This window comes from Panicum virgatum, chromosome 2K (genome assembly GCF_016808335.1).
Source record: "Panicum virgatum strain AP13 chromosome 2K, P.virgatum_v5, whole genome shotgun sequence".
NCBI classification, from domain to species: Eukaryota; Viridiplantae; Streptophyta; class Magnoliopsida; order Poales; family Poaceae; genus Panicum; species Panicum virgatum.
The window spans coordinates 13,646,089-13,666,259 of NC_053137.1; the positions used below are offsets into that span (position 1 = coordinate 13,646,089).

At 44.4% G+C, this 20,171-nt stretch overlaps 1 protein-coding gene across 1 annotated transcript; it reads right to left on the bottom strand.

The window, feature by feature from the left end:
• Positions 1–11,152: 11,152 nt before the first annotated feature.
• Positions 11,153–17,358, bottom strand: LOC120695125 (ankyrin repeat-containing protein At5g02620-like). Its single transcript, XM_039978435.1, has 4 exons — positions 16,482–17,358; positions 14,951–15,480; positions 14,396–14,765; positions 11,153–11,388 (listed from the first exon to the last, which is right to left on the bottom strand). The coding sequence occupies exons 1-4, from the start codon at positions 17,356–17,358 to the stop codon at positions 11,153–11,155; spliced, it is 2,013 nt and encodes a 670-aa protein (XP_039834369.1).
• Positions 17,359–20,171: the final 2,813 nt, after the last annotated feature.

The window sequence follows — 20,171 nt, forward strand, 5'->3', positions numbered from 1 at the left end:
GGTTGCTGATGGCTTTGAGTCAGCACAGAGACCGGTTTCCTTGCCTGATACATATAGAATATGCATCCATGTACTTGGAGTTTTATTCATACATTAAGGGTGCAATCAGTCAAAAGGTGAATCAGTGGAAAGGGATTGATTGACTTAAGACCTAAGAGCAGATAAAATAGGACATGTCAGGTTGACGACACAACAAGACATGTCAGGTTTTTCAATGTTTATGCTTGACAATAAGCCAAGCTTATTGGACTTATTCTTAGTGCCATTGCATTACCGATCGGTGCAGGCTAATTTTCCAGTCAAAAGAAGGGTTAATAGTGCAAATCTTGTCCATTGTTCACACTTATCCTGAATAATGACTATTAGGCCTTCTTAGGGTTTTTTAGAGGATTTTAATGCTTAAATTTTACTGGTTCAAAAAGTGTCTTCCCAATTCTCCCATTCTGGCCGGACCATTTCCTGCTCCACTTCCTTCTTCCAACGCGCTCCTGTCGCCCCATCGCACCCTTGCGGTCTTGTCATTGAAGGTCTCTCTCTCTTTTTTTTAGTTTGGTGTACGGATATGAAAAATCCAATTTTGTTTCTTCTTACAAACTACTTAATCCATTGGAAGTGCATATTTCTGAAAAAAAAAGGAAAAGCACGAGACAACTAACCAGCCTAAATTTGTGATGGAACAAAAATGTTGTCTTGACTCAAACCCAGGGATCGACACATCCTAGCTCGATGTTCCATCATGGGACCTTGACTCGACGGTCGATGCAGCCAATGAGGAACATATAAAATCGAACTCGATCGAACTCCTCACTACCCAAATCGAGATCCTACATAATGAATCAGGGTTATGACCACCAGAATCGAAATCTTGCAACAGAAATTGAGGTTCTGGCCACCCAAATCAAAATCCACTGGAATTGAAATTCCAGCCATAAAATCCAGCTACCGCCACCGAGATTTACCTTGCTGCTACCCAAATCAATCTTATTGTTGCCGAGTGTGAAGTTCCGCAGAGGTTAAGCTACCCACAGCTAAATTGAGCTCTTTGATTTGTGAAAAAAGTCTGTATCACCTCCCCATGTGGGGGTGGACTACATAACCCCCAATCTATAAAACGCTCTATATCACCCCATGAAATTTTTAAAACCGGTCAAATTATCTCTTAAAGCAGTTTTGAAAAATCATTGTACATTACAAAAAAATTATTAAATGGAAAATCCAATTGTGTTAGACTCCAAATGAGTAGATCTACACAGTGAACATATAATATAGTATGATTTAGTATGTTTTTTTGCTGTAGCTTTAGATCCATACTTTTCTTCATAGCTGTAAAAAAATGTATTAAAATATACCATATTATATATTCACTGTGTAGATCTACTTATATGGAGTCCAACCAAATTGAATTTTTTATTTTATGATTTTTTGTGATTTACTATGATTTTTTAAAACTGATTTAGGGTGTAATTTGACCGGTTTTGAAAAATTTAGGGGTGATATAGACCGTTTCATAAGTTGAGTTGCTTGATTTGTGTGGCACTGAGCTGACGAGCGTTTTTTTTACGAGCATTTAGCAGGAAGAGAAAATGATAGAATCAAGCAACGGACGGACTGACGGCTCCGTTTTCCCAGTGCCCTGAGATATAGATAGAAAATTAGTGGACCCAGCTTTGTGGAGGGGAGATGAACGGATGGCCTCCTCGACTGTAGTCTGCAGTCCATCATCGGGTCCGTTCGTTTTAGATCAACCGTGAGCCTCTGAAAGCAATGAACTTGACCAATTTAACAGGCCTGCAGGCCGGCCCATCTTAGCCCAGCCACTCGACTCCCCGTTTCCCTGCGTCAGTCGCTTCCCTGATTCCCCAGCGAGTCGCGCCGCCGTCGCTCGTCCGCAGGACTCCGCCGCCGTCACTCCTGCGCAGCCGTTGAGACTGCCATCCTCGCCAGTCCTTCACCGATTTCTCCTCTCGCAGGCACTCCCTCCACTCCTGCTACTCCGCCTAGACCGAGAGCTTCATCTACATGCGCTGCAGCGGCGTCAGTGGCGCCGGCACCACCACCACCACACAGGTAGGGTGGTAATGGGTCATGGTCCTATTGGTCTCTTCACAGTCCAATACGTCTTTTCAAATTTTTAATTCAAAATTGTATAAGATTAGAGCCCGACTCTTTGATTTTCTAGTTCAAAATATTAGACCCTTTACCACCCCTACCTGCAGGTTCACGCTGGCGCAGCTGTCCACGGCTATGGGCGGGTTCCGTGAGTCCAATCTGGTGGGCAAGGAAAGGTTCGGCAGGGTGTACAGGGGCCGGCTGGAAGCTATTGATGGCCATGTATGGGTCCGACACCCCTTCCTTGGGCAAAGAAGAGCTAGGGGAAATATTTGGTGCTACTACTACACCATCATGGAATGCAACTTGTATATTTTTTGTTCCATAGATGAAATAGAATCAAATAATCAAATAAAATTGAACTTTTTTTTGGAGTGAACCAAATATGTCTTTCGTTGTTACCTACCTTGGAAACCTTTTTCTTTTTCTTGCCTCCTTCTTTATCAAAGTTTCTTGTTCCTTGAGAGAAAAGAAAATCAAATAGAATTGAACTTTTTTTACACCAAATACAATCAAAGAATTAAATATATTTTTCGTTGTTACATACCTTTGAATCTTTTTTCCTTTCTCTTACTTCCCTTCTTTACTTTGCGTTTCTTGTCAAGCCAGGTTCTCTTGCGTTTGGAGGTTTTTGTTTCCACCTCTTTTTCCTTCAGTTTTGCTGTACTCACCACATCAGTGTGAGGAGTAACATTTGTGGGAATACTAATAGGAACTTCAGAACTAGTAAAACCATTGAGATATTCTTCGACTTGCTTGCTAAGCTTGTCAAGTGTGTTGTTTACTAACAAGGTGCATCCAGAATGGCTGGCAGCTCGATGTGCCAAATTGATGAATTTGCGAGTCATATCTTTGTAGCAAAGCATGCTATCTAGTCTTGGATTCTCTATTATATTTCTGCATTGGTTGTCCTGTATAGTTTACATGCTTCTCATGTCCATCGCTTCAATACATATTGTGTTGATAGTATTTTGATATTCATCAGGTCACAGACCATGCCATGCTTCTGAAAAGACTTCCTTAACAGGTTTTTCCATTGCATAATCTTGATCAGTATAGATTGTTTTAGGTTGCTTGCCATTATGTGCTCTCAGGAAGGTATCAAATACCCACTTGAAGGACTCAAATGTCTCATCATACATGAGAATAGCACAAAAAACTACAATTTCCCTGAAATGATTGAACCCAACAAACACGCCAAAAGGCTTACTCTCCTTATTTGTACCAAAATAAAGTAGTATCGAAACTGATAACAGCGCCAAAATATGCATAGTCAGTGAGCATTTTAGCATCTACTCAGAATATGTTTGCAATTTGTTCACTCGGTCCATTTGCAATGCATACTAGAATGATGGGTTCTCAGCTATTTTTTCTTGAAAATACATAAGCATGCTTTCTGCTTGGCCATATGCCATCTCTCGCTGCCGTTTGCCTCGTAAATAATTCTTGTGGTCTTGAAGAGTGTAATTGAGATTAACTGAGCCACCAACTTGGATGCAAGCCAACTCATGTGCAGCTTTGGGCCCAATTCGATCCTGCATCGTCAGCCATCTCAATTTCTAAACTTTGCAACTCTGAAATTTTGCTTTGAGACACCATCAGGTGTCTTTCTCTTGTCCTTATCCATTACAAGTCCCATGCTGTACAGTTGGTTCTAGTTTCAGCTCTTGGATACTTTGTTAGATGATCCATTTTATCTGTGTAACACCCTAATTTTAAATTCCAGCATTTACTAATAAACTTAATTGGCTTTATTTAAATTTCTAAGATTTAATGTGTTTAGCCTTGCATTTAATTTATTTTTGTTTCACAAAGTAATTAAAATTTGACTAAGTTTAAAATTTTGTGTTGCATTCATGCTGGTGCATACTTTTATTTGAGTGTGGTTTGAATTCAAATTCATATTTGAATTCAAACATTGTTTGAATTAGATTTAGAAAGGAGAAGAATAGGAAATAGAAAGAGAAAAGAAATAGAAAGGAACCCGGCCCAAGAACCCAACAACCCAAGCCCACTCCTCTCTCTTCCCTTTCCCTTTTTCCCGAGCCCAGCCCAAGGCGGCCCAGTCACCCAGCGCGGCCCGCTTCGCCCCCGCTCCCCCTCATCGCGCGCCACCGGCCCAGCTCCGCGCCAGCGCCCTCCCCGCACAGCCGTGTCGCCCCGCGCCGCGCGCATTCCGGTCACTGACCCGCCGGCCCACACGTCAGCGGCTCCCCTCCCTTTCCTTTCTCCCTGCAGCGCAACGCCGCGGCCGAGATCACCGGCGAGTTCGCCGGGATCATTATCCCTGCTACGCCCCGCCGAGATCTCCGGCCATCCCCCTTTAAACCACCCGCGGACCCCCAGCTTCCCATCCCACGCGCTAGCGCCGCCTCCAACCCTAGCCGCCACCCCCCCACGCCGCTCTGCTCCGCCGCGCCCTGCTCCGCCGCGGACCGGCCACGCCACGGCACCCCAGGCCCTGCCGATCGCCGCATACGCTCCGCCTCGGCCCTGGGAGACTTTCTAAGCCGGCCACGCCCCATCTCCTGGACTGCATCGCTGGAATCGCGTCGAGCTCCCCAACCCCGGTAAACTCCGATCTCTGGTCAATTGCTCATCCCCGGCGATCCCCGGACCTCCCTGACCCTTTGTACACTGCCGCAGCACCACTCCGAGTCAATTCGCGGGATCCAGACGCCGGAGCTCCACTGCAGCAGCCCTCCCTCAAGCGCTGCCACGACCCGCGGATCGACCTCGCCGCCGACGTCCCGCTGCGCTGCGACCCCGACCATCCCGCACCCTCGGTGAGCACCCCCGAGACACCGCCGCACTTTTTCGCTAGCTGCCTTAGATTATAGCATGCCCCAGCAGCCGCGCGAGCTCACGCCGGCGGTGCTTCGCCGCGCACACCCGCCTGCACCCTCGCGCACGCCGCCCGAACCCCTGTCGAGCCCCGCTCTGAGCCCCAGTGGACTACGCGTGCCACGGGCATGCTCCAGCGCCAAACCGCGGCCTGAATCGGCCATGGGAATGTCGGGATTGCTTCCTCCGGTGAAGCTCCGCCGCGTAGCTCTGCTCCGGCGAGCAGCGCCGCCGCCCGCGCGCCCAAATGCCCTGAACCGCCCGATCCGAAACCGACGCGTGAGATTAGATCCAGATCGGGATAGGTCCGGATCGTTGGATCAAGATCCGATGGCCCATACGCGTAGATACCGGTTCGGCCTTGACTTTTTGCTAAAGAGCCCTCAGTCTTCTGCTGAATTAACCCGCAGTCCACCTCCGTTGAAAACTAATTGCAGTTTGGCCCTGTTTTATTCACGGACCCCCCCTGAGTTTCTTTAAAATCTAACCCGCCGTCCAGCCCTAGTCTTTTTGCGTGTCAGACCCTGGATCTATAGTATAATTACGTTTCAGCCCTCGGTTTTTGCAGAAAACCCCGTGGAACCCTGTTTTTATTTCAAATAAGCCCCTAGAACTTGTTTTTAGCCTAGAAAATGCGTCTTAGCTCCGTTTTTAGCGTTCTTTATGTCCACGCGATCGTTGTAACGCGTAGAATAGTTTTAGCTTAGTTTTTCTTGCTGTTTTTATGTATTGATGTACTGTTCTTTAGCTTTTTGTTAGAGTTTGCTTGTATGCTTATTGTTGTGCATTGTTTTGGCCATGTGTTCGTGAGTAGACGCTGATCCAGTTGAGGAGCCCCAGTACCAGTACCCGGAGCACCCGTCTTCTGACCACTTTGAGCAGCAGCAGGAGCAGTACGAGGAAGGCAAGTATAACATGAACAACCTATCACTTTTAAATACATTTTCATACTGCATTTTAATACTGTATGCCTATAAGGATTTCCTAGCCACTTTATATCCTTTATATATACCCTTGGGTTGCATTTTGGTTAGTTGTGCTAGGTTGCTGCGCTATAACACACTCTGGTCCTTTTTAATTAATTTGATTAATGGTTTACTTGAACTTAATTCTGAGAGTGGCCCTCTGTGTGGATGAGTGGCTCACGTCTCGTTAAAAGATGTTTTTTGTAGAAACATGGTTTAGGGGGCCAGCACGGTGCTTAGTGCTTGGTTGGCCACTCTCCATAAGGACCGGTTCATAGAGCGACAACCTGGGACAACAGCGCTACCACAAGGCTAGAATGGGATAGACTTGGCTTACTAATTAGGTCGTTTTGGTTTGGAGTAACTTACCTGCGGGGCAAGAGTAGTAAGCTTCAATGATCCCTGCTCCTCCGGCTTGGTCTGTGCTTGGATTGCGCTCCTGTGCTTGTACCCCCGGAGGTGGGCCACATCATCGCTTACCTATCTCTCGCGGTTACGCCTTACCAACGAGATTCTTTGTAACGGCCTCGTAGTGAGTCGCTAGTCATCTCACCTAAGGAAGTGTGATGAACCCCTGGCGTAGCTCACGACTTGTGGGTAAAGATGTGCAACCTCTGCAGAGTGTAAAACTGGTATACTAGCCGTGCTCACGGTTATGAGCGGCCCAGATCCTCCTTTTGATTAGTGGAGTTATCTCCTTCCGACGAGGGAGGTGCTTCTCGGGGTTACCTTGGTTTGGTTTGGTTTGGTTCTCAGTAGTATCATGATTAAATTTGACTAATTACTATGTAACCGGGTTAATGGTAATTCATCAACTTGTAGTAAATAGTTTTAATAAAAATTTTGCCAAGATTAAAAGCTAATGCAGTTGAGTCAGCCAACCTTAGAGCCTCATAGTTTGTGTTATACTTGTTGAGTACAAGTTGTGTACTCACTCTTGCCTCTTCTCTACTTTTTCCTCTTGGCTACGCTACTGCTGCTCAGTTCCTGCCGACACGAGGGAGTTCGTCCAGCGCTACCAGGACTACGAGGACTTCTAGGTGTTCGTCTCCCAGTCGACGTCCCTGTGGCGCCCTGCTTCAGCTTCGGAGAGCTTTTTCGTATTTTGTACTTCGCTTCCGCTGTATCAGACATTTATGTCATTATTGTAATAAATAACATTCGTATTTCGATTTATTATGTCTTATTCGTGATATGTGCTGTGATATACTGTTCATTCTGTTGTATATACGTGTGACTTGATCCTGGCACGTATATGATTGCTCGGTTTATGTTCTTTTATAAACCGGGTGTTACAATCTGGCAACCTGTGATCCTCATTTGCACAAACATATCTGCAGGAACTAATCTTTCCATCTGACTTTCTTTTGTTTGTGTACCTTTTTCTCACCTCAAAGCCTTTTTATCCCCTATAAGTAATCCAAAACATCCAAGCCTCATCTGCAGTACCAAATTCCGTACCAACTTGAGGTAATACACTAGGAAGCAAACCCTCCCTACAATAAACAAATAATGATGTCCATGATGTTATTTATGCTGTTCAAATACATATTTGATTTGGTGGTGAAGGTGAACTGAACATCTATTCGGATGGAAAAAATGTATATTTTGTTTTGATGCAAGCGTTGGTATTTCCTTCAAGCTCTCATATTGAACATGTTGATTCTGTTTTGATGCAGAATGTATCTAATCCATCTTTCAGCACAATCAAATTAGACCTAGCAGCACCAAAATACGAAAGAGAGAATGTAAGAACTGAGATTTTTGGAACCTGGATGAGACTGATCAGCACCAGGAGATGTCGATCACCATCGCATGGGCTTCTACTCTGCACTTAGACCGAGCGGCTGCAGGATCCGTCGATCGCTGTCGCGTGACTGCGCTCGTGCTTGCGTCAAAAAGAGAAGCGGCGCCAAAACAGCAACAAATCGCGCCAAAAAGAAAGTCCGCAACGGCGGCGGAGAAGCGACTAACGCAGGGAAACGGGGAGTCGAGTGGCTGGGCTAAGATGGGCCGGCCTACAGGCCTGTTAAATTGGTCAAGTTCATTGCTTTCAGAGGCTCACGGTTGATCTAAAACGAACGGATACGAGCATATGTGGTAGGAACTTATTGGTCTGTGCAAGATTTTATTTCCAAATTTTGAACTTATATCTCTCTCTCTAATGGCTCATTCATTTTCAATTCTGATTCAACCATCGTCTTTCTTGGAATTTTTCTCACAAATTGAGATCCTACATGATTATTACTTTTTAATTTTATTTTTTAGTTTTAACTAGATATGCTATTTCAACACTACGAAATAAAATGCTGAATCAGCTTCTTTGAAATATTGAACTAGATTTAAAGTAATGTTGAATAGAGTATTTTGAATTGTTGAAATAATACATACTATAGGTCAACATTTACTCATATTTTCTATTGGTTTGTACTGTGTTTCTAAAAAAAGAAAAAATGGAGATCACCAGCTTTAAGTATGACCGGAGCAACAAAAGAAACAGAGAAAAAAGATACTACAGTACCCACAACAGACTGCACTCGGCAGGCAGCCTGCTGTCCTGTACTGGCTCACACCAGACGCAAACCCAGCGGCAGATGAAAAAAAAAGAAGTACGGAGACGCTGTCTATTGTTTATGGGCCGTTCCGTGCCTGCTAGTGTATACGCTGGGCTGCTGCTGGATCAAAGGTATACAGTCTAACAATCTTCCACGAGGTATATAGGAGCCTCCAAGAGGCAACAGGCAAGGACTGTCGTCCCAGGCTGTAGTGTTGATGCTCACGTTGAGTGAGCGCAGGAAGGTGAGGTTGCCGATGGCAGGGAAGATGGTGCCGGTGAGACTTTGGGAACTTAGGTTTAGAGTGACCACCCTCCGCCAGTGCCTCTTGCCGCAGGTGGTGACTCCCGCCCAGCTGCAGTAGCTGATGCTCTGGTTCCTGGAGGCCAGCACACCGGAGTGGTTGAAGATCTCTTTGAAAGCAAAAGGACTCTGGTCGCCCCCGTGGGCTCTCGAAGACGTTTCTGCGGTTGCATGTGGTTACCGTGGCGAAGATCGAGCAGCAGCACCAGCTGGAGGATGAGGCATCTCGCTCTGCCGGGTGGAGATCTACGACTGATGGACTTGTGGTCTCAAGCTGCATATATAGACACACTCTCTCTAAAAAAAAAGCATATATGGACTAATGAAGTGATCAGCATGCATGGCACCATTTGTATGACCAAAACGATCAGAGGTCTCTTTGATTCTCAAGAATACTAGCAAGGTGGCCCGCGCTAATAGCACGGACAACTAATTTTTTATTTATATTTTTAGATTTTTTTTATCTTAATAGAATAGCGTATTTGGTATTTTATTTAGCCTACCTCTCGTTGAATATATACTACTTGCAACTTCCTATGAGTTCGTATTAAATCATCGATTTTTAAATTGTCTTTATTATACATCACATTTTCATATTTTTAATATTTTAACTTGAAGAATCTAAATATGTTGATTCAATTTAATATTGGGCCACCTTGAATATGGACCCATATTGTAGCACATAATATTTAAGTTTGATGATTAATCGTAAGATGGGATCGACTTGAATACATGTTTATCTATTTACAAAGTTTTTATATGTAGGTATTAAATATGTATATATGTATGTGTTAGTGATGTGCCAACAACTTGTAACTTAGATGTTGGACTTTGATTTGTGCAATATTTTGAATAATATTTAGCAAAAGAAAGTCTATCCTAGTTGTTAGAGCACTTGAGTAACATCCAGCCGATCTCAATCTAATTCATTGTGGGGGCGAATTAAAAATGTTATGGATTAATTAAAAGTTATGTTTAGAAATAGTTTAGGGCCTCCCTGCTGACTCCGATCAAAATATATATGTATATGTTTTGATGTTATTTCGCTAAACCTATAGGTTTTTCCCCACTTTCGTTACTATATATTTTTTAATTGTTTTTAGCCCACCGGACTGCATAAATTGACCCACTTCAGTGTTTTGTCATCTTGGCAATGGATAGTTCCAGACATGTCTTTTATGCTATTTTTAACTTTTTTCTTAAACTTCCATTTTCTTGAGCTATTTCTATCCATTTCTTCCTCTTCCATTATCTTGCTCCACGCATTTGAAATCGATTAGTATATTTCATATCTAAGGCACCTAATGGAGAAGTTCGCTATTTAGTTCACTTAGTTGCTCAGTTTAGATTGTGCTTCACAGCTTGCTTTTTTTTCTGAGCGAAGAGGGGCAACGGCTGTTGGAGTTATTTGTTGTGTATCTTAGGCTATCGACATAGGGAGTTCTAACTGTGGCTTAAATGGCTCCGACTATGGCTCCTATGATGAAGCGGCTTCTCTGATGGAGCTGGAACCATTTTTTTAAAAAAAAATATTTGGTAGAACGGCTTCCCTAATTGGGCTGGAACCTTTTTTTTCACAAATACATAGAAGATGTCAAATATCCAATGTGCCTCTAGCTATATGACTCATTGTACAGATTTTGTATGAAATTACATAGTAATGAATGTACTTATGGACTAATCAATAATTTTTGTCTTCTCCTTTTTCTTTTTTCTCCTTATTTTTCTCATTTTTTTACCTTCCGTATCGGTTCAACCTCCTTCTTTATCCTTTCCCCACACACCATTTGCTTTGCTTTGCCCATCCCCAGTAGCTGTTGCGCTACCTCCACCGCTGTCGATCGTCTGCTCGTAGCCTCGTACGCTATTGCTGTTTCGCTATTGCCCCTTCCCTCCCCCACCCCAGCTGCACCAAGATCTGGTGATCTTAGGCGAGGTGCTTCTGTTACTCTCCCGCTGCTGCTACCCCTAGATTGTGCCCAAATCGGGCCATGCCGCCATGCTGGCGCCATCATGAGATTGGCACCGACGCACGGTGCTGCTACCTTTTTTTGGCACCTTTCAGAAAGGCTAATTTTATTTGTAAAATATTGTAGTGGGAAGCAGCATATTGATTCTGATTGTAGGCAAGGTATCTATTGGTTGCCGTAGAGTTTTTTCCCTTAATGATTGCTTAACGTGAGCCATATGTTTCAAGTTTCCATTGATGTATTTAATGTACTACTCTGTTAAATCTGATTCGTAAAGCTTTAACTTTTGCATAGCATGTATCCACTATTTTGATACTTGCTGATATTTTTTGCATAGCATGAATCCATTAAACGCATCACTCCCACAACAAGAGTTGGTGTGCCTCCATAAGGGTGATCATCTTGTCTAACCACCTGGCATAGCAAATGGTGCACCGAATGTCGCAGTAGCTACTAGAACCAAGCCGACTACTGGAGTCTGGGTCGATTCTTTCAATACTTTTGCTTGTTTGGCTTCACGATCTGCTTTTACTCCATGGATGTTTTCACACTTGTCTTTGAAATGGTCCCGGCGAGAAACACCACTCATGGCGCGCCGATAGTTTTGAGCAGGAGCAGGTAGTGAATGTCTTTTACCCTGTCCTGCAAAAGCAAAACGAAGAGGGTAAATTAAAAGAACCCAACGGAACTTGTCCAGCGATTTTCTGCACCTCAGACCTAGATGCTTGTGGAACTCCATGGAGCCCCCCTACAAATTTGAGGAGGAAGAAGGAGGGAGCGGGGAGGAGGAGGAAGAAGAATAGGAGAGCCCCTTGTGACTCAATCCTGCGTCTGCCACTGGCCCGGGGGCTCAATGTTGCGTCCGCCACTAGATGGAACGGAATTAATATATTAACCAAACCACAATGGGCCCGGGGGAATCATATAATGAGGGACCGAAACCGGCGACCAGAGGGGGGGTGAATGGAAGCCGATCAAAATTTCTTTCGAAATCGATCCGTCGGCATATATCCCAAAAATCACCACAACCCCTCGAACCTAAGAAAAGAGAGAATAGCTATGGACTAGCTATCTCTGAGCAACAACGCCCTAGGGAACTACGCGGAAGCAAGCCGAATCAAAACGCAGGACTGGACTGCAGAGACCGGTCAGACCGGTAGCATAGACCGGTCAGACCGGTCGGGCTGGGAATTCAAATTCCAGACCGGTCAGACCGGTTACTCAGACCGGTCAGACCGGTCGCTCCCAGACAGCCCGCCAACAAGGCTCCAAATGTTAAATCTCGAGCAAACGAAGTCCAAATTCGATGAAACTTGGAGGGTAGCTTCGCATCTACCCCATGAACATATCCCCAAGAGATCTTTCCCAAAAGATTAACAGATCATGAGAAATCGAGGGAAGATCAAAGAGGATTGGGGTTTTCTCAAGAACTCAAAATTACCAATTCGTGGGAACTCGCGATTCTAGGGGTTTTAGCACTAGGCTAGATAGATCAGAATCGTCACAACGAGTTCGGCAAAACATGAATCCACGGGCTTGATTCCTCTAAACATGAAATATTCCAAAAGAGGAGAAATCAAGTCCATAATGCAAAAGAGAAGGGAGAGGACGAGAACTCAGCACACAAAGGTGAATCTCAACAAGATTTCATTCATAAAATTCAGAGGAATTCACCTATACAAAGCTAGAGTCATCCGTCCATCATCCACCCTCTAGAATTGAGAGATTAGCTATATCTAACCCTCTTTTGCGTTGGAGTTCTTGGCCCTAATCTAGAGCAGGGGCAGGGAAAAGGAAGAACGAAGATAATACAAAAAGAGACAAGAGACTCAACCAGCCACGGGCTGGTGGGGGTATTTATACCTAGCTGTTGCGGCCAGACCGGTCAGACCGGTCGGGTCTGCAGCAGCCCGCTGTACAGTCTCGATCGACGGCGGAATTTCTTTCTTCGACTCGAAGTCTTTGCTGTGATGCCGCCACGTCGACGAAGTTCCGGTCCGCGGTTTTGGAGGGTACGCGAAACCCGGGTATGTGGTCGGTTTTGAGAAAACAGCAAAAACTCCTCGCGCGGGAAGATTACCGCCTCCAAGCCGTGGCCCTAGACGCCGTTCCCGCCTCGGCCTTCTGACGGCCCTAGACGCCGCCCGACGCCCGTCACCTCCTCGCCCGCAGCGAGGCCCTAGACGTCGTCGACGCCCGTCGCCTCCGCCAGTCCCGAGACCGACGCCCGTGCCTCCACGACTTAGCGTCTTCAACCGCCATCCGCCTCCTTGGTTTTGTGGCGCAAACCAAGAAACCCGCCTTCGGTCGCCGCTTGCGCCCTCGATCCAGGAGTGGACGCCACAGCTGCCGCCCGGCCCGAGCTCCTCCACGGCAACTCTCCGTCGACACTCGACGCCCGTGTACCTACAATCTAAAGACCAAGCGCACGATCACACCGCACGGTTGACAATTCACTCATCACAGGCAGGATAGAGTACTCTCGTTCCTCATATAATCTATTGTATCCAGAGGAGTCTCTCCTTTCGCGTTTGTCAAATTCAAATTCACTTCCTGTCTCCCAACCAGTTTACCATTCACTGAGGCTAATGACAAATGGACTTATATCTGAGAGACTGATTATTTCTCCTACACCGAAGCATATAAACTCAAGCACAAAATCTTCTTCTGGCTTTTACTACAGGACAAGCTCAGTACACGGGAGGTTCTGAGAAGGAGAAATATGGCTCTAGAAGACTACAATTGTGTTGGTTATACAACAGGCAAGGAAGAAATAGTGCAACATCTTTTCTTGCAATGCTCTTTTGCAGCTCAGTGCACCTGATATAGATCTCTTCCAGACTCTTGAATCGTTCAGAGCAAGTCTTTAAGTACCCTTCTTCATGGAGATCATCATCTTAATGTGTTGGAGTATTTGAAAGAGTGAAGATTAGTTTCAAAACCCATTTCTCCATGGTAGTTCATAGAGCAAAAGCAAAACATGTAGATGCCATGAAAGCATGGCTGGAGACATTTTAATAGTAGCATTAATTTAATATGTAGGCAAATACAGTGATGATTACAATATCGAAGAAGGTAACAATGATAATACTAGAGTAGTAATAATAAGGGAAATTAAGAAAAACAGTGTACAGAAAGAAACTTAATAATGCATGCTGGTGATAGTAAATGCCTAGAGGGCGTAGAGGGCAACAAGACGCCATCGCCGCACCTTCACCGCCAGTTTCATTCCCGTAGCGCTGCAGCTTAATTATTCTGGCCGGCGATTCCGACTTTGAACCGGGGGGTCTTCAGTTTTATTTTCTACTAGGAGTATTCAGTAAATGTCCTTCCCAAAGATATAGAGAGGGAATAAATCCCATGAACACTAAAACCAGAAGTATCCATACGGGCCTCCATAATGCCCAAATGCTCCCTTTTCTAATCCAGATTGGTTTTGCCATTAGTTTCCATTTCTCGAGATAGTGTCTACAGTGTGTGAACGCCAAATAATAGCCAACCATGGTGAGGATGTTACCGACAATGCCTGGAGAAACCGGACCTAGCACCGCCTCCATTCCGAGCGAAAAGGCCACCCCCATGATTACGACGGAAGCGTGCAAGAAAAATGTGGAAGCGGAGAAGTATGCTTCGCGTTGCAGCAGGTCACCCTTGGAATTGCCAGAGTACATGAAACCAGCTGTAGCGACCGAGGAGAACATGAAAGCTGTTGCATTGGCCGTCACGAATCCAGCAAACGAATCGCTCGATGCAAGAGTTGGTGTGCCTCCATTGGAGTGATCATCTTGCCTGTAACCTCCTGGCATGGCAAATGCTGCGCCGAATGTCGCAGTTGCTACTAGAACCGAGCCGACTACTAGAGACTGGCTCGACTCTTTCAATACTTTTGCTTGTTTGGATTCGCGGTCTGCTTTTGCTCCATGGATGTTTTCACACTTCTCCTTGAAATGGTCCCGGCGAGAAGCACCACTCGTGGCGCCGGTGATTTTGAGCAGGTAGTGAATGTTCCTTGCCCTGTCCTGCACAAGCAAAACGATGATTGTTCAGTGATTTTATTTCGGCACCTCAGACGACCTACTCCCTCCGTCCTGAAATATAAGTCATTTTAGAGTTTTTAGAACAGATTATGGTTGTATAGAAAAGACTCTCCTACCCCTGGAATGCAAAAAGGTTCAACAGCATATATCGCGTAGTATATACGTACCTTGCAACCAAACCACACCAAGGGAATCATATACTCTGCTGTATCCAGAGGAGTCTCTCCTTCCGCGTTTGTCAAATTCAGGTTCACTTCCCGTGTCCCAACCAGTCCACACACCATTCCAAAATGCATAGCCTTGACAGCCAGGTGCAGGGCGGTGTTCCCATCATTGTCCTGCATGTTCAGAATCAATGCTAGCGATGCCTTTAGGCCGCAAGCATAAGAGACTACTGAACATCTTTCTTTCTCAACAGCAACATGAAGGAATGTCCTCCCCTTGGCGTCGCGCAGACGGGAGCTACCGTGACACCTTTTAACAAACATGGCGACGATTTCTGCTGCCCCTTCAGAGGCAGCAACGTGTATGGGGCATAATCCTTGGCGGTCCCGTTGGTACAATGCGGCTGTATTAGCTTCTAGTACCAACCGAGAGCACTTTCTTCTTCCTGCGGCGAAGTGAAGAGGCGTGCTGCCATTTTCATCCGCTTTTGTTGCGAGGTCCTCTTCCCACTCCAGCAGCCTTCTTGTAAGCACTGAAGATTATATTAATGGGTTCTTCATGTTAACTGCGAGCGCAACTAAATAGTGAGGTGATGGCATATGAATAGGCACTCTACTGTTTAAGATCATAATGAGATGATGCTCCATATTAAATGGTTAAGAGAGATATATGGATCAAATGGTAGTAGTACCATATGGGCATGATTACATTAAGTGGTTACTATAAGGAGTGCCATAACAATATCAGGAGATTCTACACCCAGCGGTCAAATTACTAACCGAACTGACCAGAAATTACTAAACCGGGTTACTGAATTACTGAATCACGTTCTGTAAAATAATGTTCAGTAATCGCACGCATCAATTATTACTGAAAATTTGTTCAGTAATTAGTTAGATGTAAGTGCACCTAGGGTGTATAATAGCACATGGATATATGCGCGCGTGGTGGGGTGGGGGGAACATAATCAATAGTTATGGTAGTAAACATGGTCAAACAATTATATGTATGTCACGATAAAGTTGAGTCACGGGGAAGCTAGGAAAACAAGTACAAGTTTGTAGTAATATATTAGGAAATAAATATTAAAGTTGAGTCATAGATTATTCACACTAATTCGGATGTACTTCTTAGTTGACAACAGGGGTGAATAAGGTAGGTACAAAACAGGGATTAGATCCACGAAATTTTGCACCTACGAAATTTTGCAAAAATAGTGATTGGATCCAATTTTCACACCCACAAGGCTAGTACGCCCTTCAATTTGCTCTAGCTTCGCCACTGGTTGACAACGTACGTTTTCATCTGATTTCATTTAATTGTACAAATAATTATTAAAGTTTACAATGATCAAAATAAGAATAGTATATTGCGGTCAGCAATCATCACTGTGGTGTAGAATGGTATGGTAGTTCTCATGTAATGTGGCAGTCATGTAAACTTGTTTCCTACCCATCTGAGCGCATAATATTAAAGTTTTCTTAACTTGTCTATGATGAGTTGTTGAATAGAATGAATGACTGCGTTAAGTACCTGGTCCACGAAGAACAGCGGCGTGCAATGCATTTTGTCCATTTGGTCCAAGATACGAAACAACTTTATCTCTGCTCTCTTCATGTAACATCTTTGCAATGTTGTCCTCTCCCAATGATATGGCTAGGTACAGCGCTGAGGTGCCGTCCATGGGAAAACAAGCCAGTTCTGGATCAGCCGTCAACAAACTCTTGACGATTTGATCATCGCCAATGCGGACAGCCTCATGCAAGACGGTCTCCTTACTGCAGTTCTCCTTTCTTACGAGGTCTTCCAACATACCGTCACTTCTTGCAAGATCAGCAAGATGAGAGAGCATCTGGGAATTTCCAGCCCTGACAGCACAATGCAAGGGCGTGTCACCCTTGGTATTCTGCTTAGACAGGAATGTTCTGTCCTTCCCGTGAATGAGGTCAGCACAATTCATGAAGACCTCGCTGTCCCCATTGGCGGCCACCACATGTAATGCGGTGTCCCCCTCCATGGTGACGCCCTGCAGAAGCGACGCTGGAGAAGGTGCTTCAACAGTAGTGCCTTGTTCAAGATCAGTGGCAGCAGGTCGTTGCAAACCCAGGCTGCTGCCGTTGGGGCAGCAACCAGAGGTGTATGCTGCTAGCAGCTCAAGGAAATCTTGGGAAGGTGCTGGCTGCTCCCTATCGAGAAGATAACTTAACTCTATCATGTCGCCTTTGCACGCCGCCGCGAACAGCAGGGGATGCATGCTCGCCGGGGAGGAGGGGTTCATCCCCGAAGCCAGCTGGTTGCTCGAAGTCGAAGCCGCATTGCTGATAGCGTCGTCCTCTGCTACCAGTGCAGCCACTCCTTGAGCACTAGCCATTGTTGGCATAGGATGCTCCTCTCCACTGGTCGACGCCATCACACCACAACCTCACCGCAACTTGTAAACCTTTACCTCTAGCTGGAAGAAGTTTTGTGTTTGGAAGCTAAACGTATCGGGGGGGGGTTGATTTGTGTGTCCAGCTTCGACCTGATGGTGTTATTTATGTACTACTTCAAGCTTGTATGGCACACGCTGTGAAAGTTCCAAGTAGTTTCTTGGCGGTTGTCCCTTTGATAGCACAAACTGTAGTCATGGATTTAGCAGGCTTGCAGTTTAATAGGGACAACCACCATTTTTTTTAAAAAAAAAAGAAGGGACAACCACCATTTTTTTAGAAGAGGGACAACCACCATTGTTGACAATGGCAGTAAGTACAACGCGGTGTCCCATTGGTATACCGCGCAACCTTGGTAGAAGTGCCATCTTGTACTTAGCGGACTGTATTATTCGGGTATAAGAACGTTTTGAACTATGTGCCATCTTATACTCAGCGACTGTACTCCCTCCATATTATGTAAAGAAAATCATTTCGGACGTTGACATGGTCTTTAAAAATAATTTTAACCACAATGATTTTACTATAAAATATTTATAAAATATAGTTAATATATATTTTTACGAAACTACATTTTAAGATGAATCTACTGACATTGTTTTTCTATTTGCAAACTCAACCTAAAAAAATTATTTATAGTCAAAGTGTAAAATGTTTGACTTAAGACACAAAACGACTTCCTTTACAATACAGAGGAAGTATTGTTTAGGTACGAGAATTTTTTTAACTGTATATGTACTGGACGATAGTAGATAACAGTTTTGATCACGATATAAAGGCACCTTTTTTATACCTCAATTCGAGGTAAATTAGCTTCGAGCCATGCGTAAAGCTGTCTTCATGTACCAGCGCATACAAATTTTTAACTTGGCGACCGTGGCATGCGCACTACCTCCTGTGACTCTCAATTTCAAAATTTGAAAGTTATCCGTTACACATTGCCAGTTTTTACTCTTAGACTCTGTTTAGTTTCCAAAAAAATTCTTACAGGGCCCATCACATTAAATCTTTGGACACATGCATATAGCATTAAATGCAGTTAAAAAAATAACTAATTACATAGTCTAACTGATTACCACGAGATGAATCTTTTAAGCATAATTAGTTCATGATTAAATATTATTTGTCGAGTAACAACGAAATGTGCTACAATACCAAAATCTAAACTTTTCACCAACTAAACACACCCTTAGCTGCTTATTCTAATTTTTAATCTATGTTTATAATGTTAGAATGATCCTGCATTAAGACAATTAGGTAGCACATCTGTTTCAATACACATAGTGGAGCCGCACATTTACCTATTAATTCTTCACATTTATAAATTAAATTAAATAAAAATTTCATTCAACATACATTGCAGTACTGTATATGATGTACCATGAATCCATCACTAACATAAACTAAATTTCACCAGTAATATATATCTAGTTCGGCACATGATTTACCTATGGACATGCCAAGGTACCACATAACCACAACCCTTTTATGTATGCACATGGAAAAATAAGTTTAATTTGTACATGACACAGGAATTTGAAAGGAAAAAAACTCGTAGAGAATTTTAGAGTGATTTACAAAAGAACGTGGAAAAAAGGAATCAATGTCTAAGTTCAAAGGGAAGTACTAATTAAACGTACGAAAGCAATCATCACGAACCACAGTTTTCTAACCCCAAGGTGAAACATGGTAGCTTTGTGGCTAGAGATTGTTTCTACCACCTACACACTCCACACACAAAAGTCACGACGTAAGAGCATCTGAAGAGGTTTTTTAATCTACTCTCTAAATCATCATTTAGAGAGTTATTTGAGTAAAAATTATTTTCTATATTATCTTCATGCTTTCCTATAGCTTTCTATATTTTGTGCGTAGTCTAGATAGTCATTCTCGCTCTCCATCTTTAGCTAGTAAGAAATCTGGAATAGAGTATATCTATATTTACATATCTAATTGAAGAGGTTGTTGGAGGGTATTTTCTCACTAAAATATGTATTCCTGTAAATTAGGAAAGATAGAAGAGAAAATTAGTTGTGTAGCATCGAAATAAGATGACTTCCCTTAATCTACCACCAGAATTGTTTGTCCTTGTAAAATACCATTAGATTTGTTTGTCTCCGTAAAATACCACTGAAATCTACAAATGTTACCGAAAGTCGCATTCCGTAGCGTCTTCCGCTACTTGTCCATCACGAGGGTCTTCTTCCTCCCTTTCCCTTCCGCTCCCATCTTCTTCCTCCCTTTCCCTTCCGCTCCCATCGCCATGGCCTGGTGCATTGGTGCACCGGTGAAACCTGTGCGTGGAGGAACGACTGGGTGGCGACGGATGGCACCCGTGCTATGGCGGGACGGATGCACCGCGCGGGCCTCCTGGCCGGCCGCACCCGCCTCCTGTTCGGTTGTGGGTGGGCAGCGGGGTGCGAGGGCCGCTCACACCACGCCGGCACACCCGATGCATCCGGCCTGGGTCGTCGTATCGGCGTCGCGATGAAGGGGCTTGGCACCCCGGACGATTAAGACTGCCGTTCATTTAACTGACAAAACTGAAGATGCAGCGTTGCCTGACAGAAAGCAGCATCACTGAAATACTCCTTGATCAGTTGTTTGAGAAGCAATCAGTTGCCAGTCGTCTGCTGCATATGCAGGCAGCGCAATGGTATGAGGATGACAAATCACTTATCTTTCAATGTCAGAAACTAACCAAACGCTTTCAGAGGCGCGGAACAGAGTAACTCGAATCTAGCTCACCGTACACGTGCGAAGGCACGCCTTCCGGCCGCCGGAAATCCAGGAG

What these genes read in the sequence shown, in the direction of transcription:
- LOC120695125 (XM_039978435.1), bottom strand. Translation starts at nt 17,358, where the DNA reads ATGGCGTCGACCAGTGGAGAGGAGCATCCTATGCCAACAATGGCTAGT. An exon ending in CGCTGTTCTTCGTGGACCAG is followed by an intron (nt 15,481 to 16,481) that starts GTACTTAACGCA and finishes TATAATCTTCAG; the next exon opens with TGCTTACAAGAAGGCTGCTG. An exon ending in GTACTCTGGCAATTCCAAGG is followed by an intron (nt 11,389 to 14,395) that starts GTGACCTGCTGC and finishes TTGCTTTTGCAG; the next exon opens with GACAGGGTAAAAGACATTCA.